Genomic DNA, 9,416 nt, shown 5'->3' on the forward strand with positions numbered 1-9,416 from the left:
CACACGCACGCACGGCAACCTTCTGCAGGGATGCACAACCAATGGCTGGGGGTGGTAATGGCTATAGAGGGTAGGCTTGGTGGACTGTGGGATCGTGTTACTCTTTGTGAATTTTATCTGTACGAATGGATTCAGTAAACACCAAAGCCAGTCGGGTGCCATTGTGTGGAGTCCAATTCACAGTGGCCCTGGGTGTGTCAGAAGAGAGTCGTGCTCCACAGGGCCTTCAGTGGCCTGCCGGACCTTTCTTTTAACGTGCCTCCAGGTAGACAAACCTCCAACCTTCCAATTAGCAGCTAAGTGTGTTAATTATTTGCCGACCCAGGGCCCCCATAAGACAAAGGAGGAACTTTATTTAGCATCTAAAAGTCTTGCTGGCTCTTCAGAAAACAAGGAGCAATAATACCTACCTCATTTGGTTGCCATTGAAGATTAAATGAGGTAATGCCTGTCAAAAGTTTTCTGAATGCTTAATGTACAAGAACCAAAAACAAAAAGCAAATTCACTGTCAATCGATCCATTCTGACACATAGGGACCTTGTAGGGCGACGTAGAACTGCCCTGGTGGGTTTTCCTGACTTGTAACTCTTTTGGGGAGTAGAAAGCCTCCTCTTTCCCCCATGGAGCAGCTCGTTGTTTCAAACTGCTGACCTTGCAGTTAGCAGCCCAACGCGCAAACCACTACACCACATTATAACTCAAAAATTCACACCCACTGCCACTGAGTCAATACTGACTCTTAGTAACCATGTAGGACAGGGTGGATCTGTACCTAGTAGAAAGCTTTGTCTTTCTCCTGAGGAGTGGCTTGTGGTTTCAAACTGCCAACCTTGCAGCTTGTAGCCCAACTCATAACTACTATTCCACCAGAATTCTTATGGGCGTTAGAATTTAGAATTAAATATTTGCTGGAAAAAATGCTTGAAAATGAGTTGACAGAGCACAAAGAATACAGTATCTGCACAAAAATCCTTTATCTCTCTTCTGGCCGACCTGTTCATAGAAGACAGGCATCATATGAGTATAGCTGACAGACAAGAAGTTTTGGCAACTGTGCTTTGTCTTTGGATCACAAAATAGAATAACAATATGGGAGGTCATTAGAGACAAAAGATAGAGTATAAACAAAGTTCTGATCTACTTCATAATGAAATATGACTACAATTTTTGTGGTGAATAGGATTAGAAAGAATTCAGAGACATTAGTTTAATTTACATCTAGATTTTATCATTCTGTCCATCTTACCCTCTGAGTTTGACCAGCCCAGCTTCTCTCTGTTGTTCACAGCCCACAGCCCACAGCTTATAGGCGTAGTGAGGGGAAGTAACTTGCCCAAGGTCAAAATCAACTCATGATAGAACCTGGATTCTATAGCATCAAAGCAACTCTGTAGTTTTCTTCTCACATAATGACGGTTCTAAGGTCTCTGAGTTTCATTTCAACTAAACAAGTATTTTCAAAAATCAAGAGACATAATAGGATCGCAACTTAAGTTAGATAATTGAATCTACCAATGTCAGATCTCTCTTAGAAATAATTTATGCTACAGTGGAAAACTTTTAGAAAGAAATCGATCATATAACACCAACACAGCAAATAGAGTAAGAGTAAATGAAAAATAAACAAGGTTATTAAAATGATGCTTTTATTCCCTCAACACCTTCTCTCTTTGAATACCATTGAGTGCTCATTACATTTGAGGAAGACTCATTAACAACGTGCAATATGATCATGTCACTTCCTTGCTGAAAATGAAGAGGATGTGAAGCATTTTGATAAAAATCAAAGACTACAGTCTTGAGAATAAATTGCACTGCAACAAAAAGGAAAAAAAAAAACCCACAACAAATGGACCAATAAGCAACAGCATGGCAAATGGAGAAAAGATTAAAATTGATAAGGATTTCATTTTACTTGAATCCATAGTCAATGTCTATGGAAGCAGAAGTCAAGAAATCAAATGACATTGGACAAATCTGCTACACAGACCTCTTTAAAGTATTACAAGGCCAAGTGTCACTTTGAAGATTAAGGTGAACCTGACCTAAGTCAGGGTCTTTCCAAATGCCTCAAAAACATGTGAAAACTGGACAATGAATAATAAGACAGAATACTGGATGCCTTTGAGTTATGGTGTAAGCGAAGAATACTTATTGTATGTAACTTGGACTACCAGAAGAACAAACAAATCTCTCTTGGAAGAGGTAAGAAAGAATGCTCCGTAGAGGCAAGGATGGCAAGACAACATCTCATGTCCTTTGGATCTGTCATTAGGAGGAATCTGTTTCCGGAGAAGGACATCATACTGGGCCACACGGAGGGTCAGCAAACAAGAGGAAGCTCCTCGGGGAGAGGGAGTGACACACTGGCTGCCACAACGGGCTCCACCCAGCAAGGGTGCTGAGGATGGTGTGGACCGGGCAAAGTTTTGTTCTGTAGTTAATGGGGTCACCACAAGTGGTGGCCAACTTGATAGCACATACCAACTTCAAACAGTTTCTACAACTCCCTGACTGTGAGACCTTCAACCACTGACCAACCTTTGCGTGTTTCATTCTCTCAAAGGGATCACCAGTGGCATAGCTGTCAGCATCACGGCAACACGCAAGCCACCGCAGGACAAGATTGGGAGGCTTCATCCCCTGTACTTTGGACATGTTATCAGGAAACACTGATCCCTGGAAAGGAACCTGGGCTTGCTAAAGTAAAGGGCCAGTGGTGAGGAAGACCCTGAATGACCAGAGTGAGAGGCATTGACACATTGCAACAACAGGCTCAGGCCCCACCAGTGTAAAGATGGCCCAGGGGCAGGCCAGGTGTCATTCTGGGGTACTCGGGGTTGCTGTGGTACACACGGTTGGAGGCAACTCAATGGTACCTCAGGACAATGTGTTGGGTTCTCATGATAACACTGTGAATACAAAAGGCAGGAGAAGTGCGCCTTTCTCTTATGTTTGTGCTCGAAATGTGTTAAGTAAACGAATACAGCATTTTCTCTGATTGAGAATAAGATTTGTCAAAGGGTAGATCACCTTCAATGGTTAAGAGTATGATTGATCAAAAGATCAATTTATTTCTATTTTAACATCACTCGGAGAAAAGATACACTTAATTTTAGGTTCGTTCATTCTTCTGGTGACCCCATCAGAAAGAAATGGGAGATTCTAGATTATAACAGGAAACTCTTCATAATGGCTTAGGGAAGAGTTCTTATATGGAGTTCTATGGACGGACTCCAGGAGACGCTGAGAACTCTTGACGTAGGAAGTAAAATTCTTCTGAATAGAAATTCTTTCTCCAGGTTCCAATACACTCTTTAAAGCAGTACCTCGAAGAGAAGTTTCTGAGATGATGGAATTTTTGATACCTATGCTATCTGATATGGTACTAACTAACAGCATGGAGTGGCTGCAATGATAGGCTAAAACATTATAGCCATTGTGAGGATGATCCAGGACCATTCTATTGCTCACGGGGTCACTATGAGTCAGAACCCCACTCCGTGGCACCTAACAACATGCAAATATGTGGGGGCCAGGAGGGTGACAGATGATGGTGGCTGAGTGGTGGAATTCTCATCTTCCAAACAGGGGACCCAGGTTTGATTCCTGACCAATGTACCTCAAGAGTAGCCACCACTCATGGGTGAGTGGCTTGTGTGTCGCTTTGACACTATACAGGATCTAATGAAAGTTCCAGACTAAGACTGAGTAGGAAGAAAGATCTGGCAACATCTATTCCCCAAAATAAGCCAATGCACACCTTATGGGTCATAGCAGTTCAATCTGCAAGGGGTCGTGGGAATGATGCAGCACTGGATAGCATTTTGTTCTGTTGGGCATGGGGCTTCTATGAGTCGGAGTCCCTAAAAGCAACCATCACCACATGGAGAGATTGAGTCATTGAATGTGGTAAGTGTAACCGAGGAAGTGAACTTAAATTTTCTTTTCATTTCAAATAATAAAAATAGTATAAGTAAATAACTGCTTGTGACTACTCTATTAGACAGTGCAGCTCTCAGGAGTCTGTGATTAGAACCACTGTCTAAGCAAATGAGAGACTCCGTTTCTGGAAATCACAACGACACTTCCCCGTGTTCTCACAGTTTCTTATGCACCGACGTTCTCTAAATGATCTCCACTTTTTTTTCATCCCTGGCACAATGCTGACCATGTTGTTGTCAGGTGTCGTTGAGGAGTTTCTAAATAACAGCAGCTTGACATACAACAGATTGAAACACTGCCCAGTCCTATTCCATGCTCATGGTGATTGCCATGGTTAAGGCCATTCTTGCAGCCAGGGTGTCGATCCATCTCATTGAGAACCCACCTTTCGCACTGACCCTCTACTTTTCCAAGGCTGCTCTCTTTGTTCACCAGTGGTTCTCAGCTTCCTCATGCTATGGCCCTTTCATACAGTGCCTCATGTTGCGGTGACCCCAACCATCACATTATTTTCATTGTTACTTCATAACTGTCATTTTGCTACTGTTATGAATCGAGCGACCCCTGTGAAAGGGTCGTTTCGACCCGCAAAGGGGTCGCGACCCACGGGTGGAAAACCACTGTTCTATACAAACTGGTCTCTCCTGATGACATATGGAAAAGATGTGAAGTGATCGCTCCCCATCCTCACTTCCAAGGATTCTCTGGCTGTGGTTATTCCCAGATACATGCGTTTATCCTACTGGCAGGCCGTGGTCTGTCTACTGTTCTTTGCCAGCGTCACCATCCAAAGGCATCCGTTCTTCTTCAGGGTTCCTCATTCATTGTCCAGCTCTCACATGCAGGTGAGGCGACTGAAATGCAATGGTTTCACTTAGGGACATCAGTCCTCACCATGACACCTTTGCTTCTAACCCTTTACAGAGGCCTTTTGAAGCAGCTAGGTCCAACGCAGTCTGTCCTTTGATTTTCTGACTGCCAACCACAGTCAGTGTTTAAGAAATGTTGACTGACATGTTGAAGTGGATTAAAAAAGTAATCATCAGCTCTACCTATGGTTTCGTGGCTAGATCACACGCAGTTTCATCTGTCAGTCTGGGGGGTTGGCCTTTGCATGGTTTTCCTTGCCTTGTCAGCTGTTTCCCTCCTCTGTGAAGCTTGATCCAGTTCCCACAGGTGGAATTAATCTCTCCTGGCCTCTGTGCACACATTGACTATAGCGCTTATCAGAAGCATACATGACTTTTATTTGTTTACATGCTTTATCTCCCATGCTCAACTTGAGGTAGTAGAAGATACCAACTAAGTAAACCAGACTGAGTTGGACTTGTCTGGATTCCACTCATGTTGCCATTTCCTGGATGTGAGAATTTGGGAAAGACATGGAACATCTTTAAGCTTCCGTTCCTTCCTCTTACAGAAGGTCAGAGAATCCAGCACCTATTAGAGAAGTTATTGTAAGGGTGAGCTAAGACAATGAATGCAAGCTGCATCATGCCTGACCCCTTGTAAACATCCAGCCCATTTCGGTTGTGGTGGTCAGAAAGTAATTGATTATATTCTCTTTTGTTCATTCTTGGCATCTAACCTCTCTGCCTGATACACAGTACATATTTAGTATGATGTCCATTCAACTACAATGAATGGGAAATTTGTTTCCCTGCCCTTGCAAACAATTTCCATTTCTAAGTGTGGAGCCAGTCACTTTTAAACATTACACTTAAATCAAACACTTAGCTGTCAAGTCTTGGCTAAGAATGTACTCAAAATTATAATTATTGTGGAAACAACCAGCATTTCTCTTTGATTGGAAATTTAAAAGAGGAGTTTCTATTTGAGAACAAATTAAGATGGATAATACTCTACTATCTATGTTTTAATTCAGAGAATAGCAATTAGGCCTAAAACCAAACCCTCTTTTCAGCTGACTTGCCACAGATAATTGGGAGAAATCTGCTATAGAACCAGTTCATTAGACTGGTCTTTCTCAATCCATTTTTACAAACCACTACACATAAGGACAGTAACTGGATTAATGGCTTCCTGGGGACATGGCAGGGAGGTTGGAGGGAAATCAGGAGCTAATAATAACGAGTACAAAAAATAAGGAAATGTTCTAAACTTGATTGTGGGATGATTGGACACCTCTTCTTAATATGATTGAATTATTGAATTGTATAATATATTATTCATATGCCAATAAAACTGTTAAAAATAACCACTACCCATAGTATGAAATACACCTTAAATAATGACCCAATGTATACACACATGTGTATCCAAAATAAAATATCCATGAAGTAATATGTCTGCTTACTTCCTTAGGTGAGCTCTCATACTTTTTTATTCTATTTTTGTTTCTATTGATAACCACAAACCTAGATATAGCTTCCAAGATCTAAAATTCCAAGCCTGAGACTTGCAATTTTAAAAATGTTGCATTAAAAAATAATGTATTTTACATGTCTGTTCAACTATCCATAGGTCTGAGTTAGAATGGCCCAATATTTCACTTGAAAGAGTGATGTTCATTTGGCATAATGTCCATTGGCAAATTTCAGGGGAAACTCACACAGATTTAATCCCAACGAGACACTCATTTTCTTAAACAATAACAGCAAAAAAACCCAAAAACACACAACTCCAAAAAGCAAACCTCATAGCGACCTTGTCCGACAGAAGGCAATAGTCTCTCCAGGTCTCCAGGCTGTAAATGTTTACGGAAGCAGATTGTCACACGTTTCTCATGCATACCCCCTGATAAGTTTGAACCATCAACCTCGTGGTGAGCAACCCCGTGCTCCGTCGCGGTGCCATTAGCAGCTCTTCTAGAATCCTATCAAAACATCCTCAGATCTCTCACTCCCAGTCTTTGGGTCTGGTCAGCCATCTTTGACAGGGCTCTGTTGCTGTCACTGCCCCTGGAAGCCCCTCAGAGTCCCTCAGTCCCTCTGGGGGAGCCAGGCCAGCAGGGGCCATGACCTACCTTTCGCAGGCTTCATGCCCATCTCTTCCACGGCCAATCCTGGGGCTGCGTGGCTATGGTGAGGACTGCTTTGGGTTGGCGTTTCTAGCCCCTGAAACTGCATTACCATTCCTAGCTTATTCACAGCAACTGAAAATGAGACTAGGTGAGGAGTGACAGAGGCCAGAGGTTATGCGGTTTACTGATTAACTTCATTACAGAGCAGAGTATTTGTAAATGTTTATGAGAAAAGGCCTTGATGCCAAATTGCCTAGTAAGCTGGAAACCAGTCTCTTAGATCAACATTTTCGGGGAACACTTTCGGAGAGTAGGTTTCTGTCCAGTGGCTCTGAAAGGGGACTTGGGGTGATTCCACGTCATGGGCCATATCTGTTCCTCTCAAATGGCTTCAGAATGTGAATTCAGTGACATCCGGAAGGGTCATCGAAGCATGATGGTTCATTGTGGACCCTGGAGATTGAGTAAGCTGGGTTTGGAGCCAAACGCTCTCACGACTCACTAGCTCTGTGGATTATGGACACGTGTCTGCCTTGGTTGCCCCATCTGTAAAATGGGCCTGATAACCGAATAACTTCCTAGAGTTATTATAAGATTCAAAGGATATAACATTGACAAAATCCTTAGCACTGTAAGCAGCTGCCTATTCTCATTCTATGAGTGGTAGGATTATCTGAATTTGGAACACATGGTGGATTGCTTAGAGTAGAATAAATTCCATTTTTGGCCTACAGCATAACTGCAAGGTATCAAGCCTGTATCTGTTGGCTGTTTCCTTTAGAACAGGAGTCAGACGGCTCATAGCTGAGGCCAGGCACCATGCAACCAGTTGCTCTGTGTAACCCTCGGCAGGTCTCTGGGCTTCCATTTGTCTTTATGAACAGATGGTAAATCACAGATAATCCTTCCTGCTCTACTCCCTTCCGAGGCCTGTTGTGAAGGTAAAATCAGATAAGAATTGTGAAAGCACTTTAAAAAGACCGAGGTGCTGTATATAAACATTCAAGCCATTGCTAGAACAAGGCAGCTCCGCAGTACTATCTGATTTGCTCCTCACCTGCCCTCTTCAAGGAAAGCGATGGCCCTAGTCTTCCACTCCATTTCACAAAGGAGAGCAGGCGCCCCTGGGAGGTTTGGTGGTTTGTCTGCAGTTCCACAGGGAGTAAGGATGACACTGGTACTTTAACCAGGTCTTTTGACTCAAAAATACCGTGGTTAAAATGCTAAGGTACTTTTGCCCAGGTTTCCAGGAAAGAGAAAAAGAGTGGTGATCTATTGATGAACTTCAGTTTGCCATTAGCAAAGCAGCTGTCCATTCTCACTGTAATTCTGTCTTGTTCTCCTCTCTCAGAAGCCCGGAGCAATCCTCCTCTTGAGAGGACTTGGACAGAAGAGATCAATGGCTACCTCCTCCACCACGCGCACACAAAGATAGGAACCACAAAGATGTCTCTGAATCTTTTCTTTCCAGAATTCTTTGCTGAGTTTTTCTAAAATAAGCGAGCCTATCTTTGCCCTCCACATAGTCTCTATAAAAAAAAACAACAAAAACAAAACAAAACGGGAAGTCTTTATTCCTGGGTGAAATTAATGTGGTATATTCTCATACAAACTTTGATTGCTTCTATCCCACCGATGAGAGACTGCATTGTTATTTTTTCTCTGAAACTATGTTGCTTTTTCATTTTGATCTGGATTGTCTACATGGGCACGCATAGTTATTTAAATTTAAATTTCATTCGCTTAGGGTTGTTTCCTCAGTCACACTAGCCCCAGTTCAAGTACTCTGTAGCGATATGTAAGTATTGTTGCTATTGTTGTTGTTGTTGTTGTTAGCAGTTGGGTCAGCTCCAACCCATGCCCATTGTGTATCACCGAAGAAAACACTGCATGATCCTGAGCCTTCTTGATGATCCCTGGTCTGTTTTGGTCGATGTTATGAATGGACACTGTGCCAATTCATCTTTCGGAGGATCTCCCTCATATTTGCTCACCCTTTACAAACAGAATGTCCTTGTCTAGCAATTGCTCTTTTTAAATAATGCGTCCAAAGTAACGGAGGCAATATCCCACCACCCTTAACGTGCTGGTCTCTCTGGCAGTCTATATGCTGTTCAGTGGACATTGGCTTCGTAGAGATGTTGTTTCTGTTGTTGTTTAGGTGCCGTCCAGGCAGTTCCAGCTCACAGTGACACCACCTAGTCCTGCACTACACTCACAAGGGGTCTCCTATTTGAGCCCATAGTTGCAGCCACTGTGCCAATCGATCTGCCGAGGGTCTTCCTCTTTTCTGCTGCCCCAACCCCTTATCATGAAGGATGCCCTTCTCTAGGCACTGATCTCTCCTGATAACATGTACAACATACCTGAGACAAAGCCTCATCATCCTGGTCCCTAAGGAGCTTTCTGGTTATACTTCTTCCAAGACAGATCTGTGTGTTCTTTTGCCACTCTATAGTACTTTCAATATTGTTCATTAGCACGATA

At 42.8% G+C, this 9,416-nt stretch overlaps 1 protein-coding gene across 8 annotated transcripts in view; it reads right to left on the reverse strand.

Moving 5' to 3' along the window:
• The window catches only part of NR1H4 (nuclear receptor subfamily 1 group H member 4), a 112,682-nt gene that overhangs the window by 65,508 nt on the left and 37,758 nt on the right, over positions 1 to 9,416 (reverse strand). For 3 of the 8 annotated variants that reach the window (XM_045292463.1, XM_004700363.2, XM_004700362.2), the window contains exon 1: positions 6,933 to 7,041. The exons of the other annotated variants lie outside the window; for them this stretch is intronic. In XM_045292463.1, the coding sequence (XP_045148398.1) occupies positions 6,933 to 7,041 (109 nt within the window). Of the gene's footprint in view, positions 1 to 6,932; positions 7,042 to 9,416 lie in introns of those variants that run through there. 8 annotated transcript variants of the gene reach the window in all.

Source organism: Echinops telfairi, unplaced genomic scaffold (assembly GCF_000313985.2).
Source record: "Echinops telfairi isolate 266 unplaced genomic scaffold, ASM31398v2 ScPeMD7_2;HRSCAF=8, whole genome shotgun sequence".
NCBI classification, from domain to species: domain Eukaryota; kingdom Metazoa; phylum Chordata; class Mammalia; order Afrosoricida; family Tenrecidae; genus Echinops; species Echinops telfairi.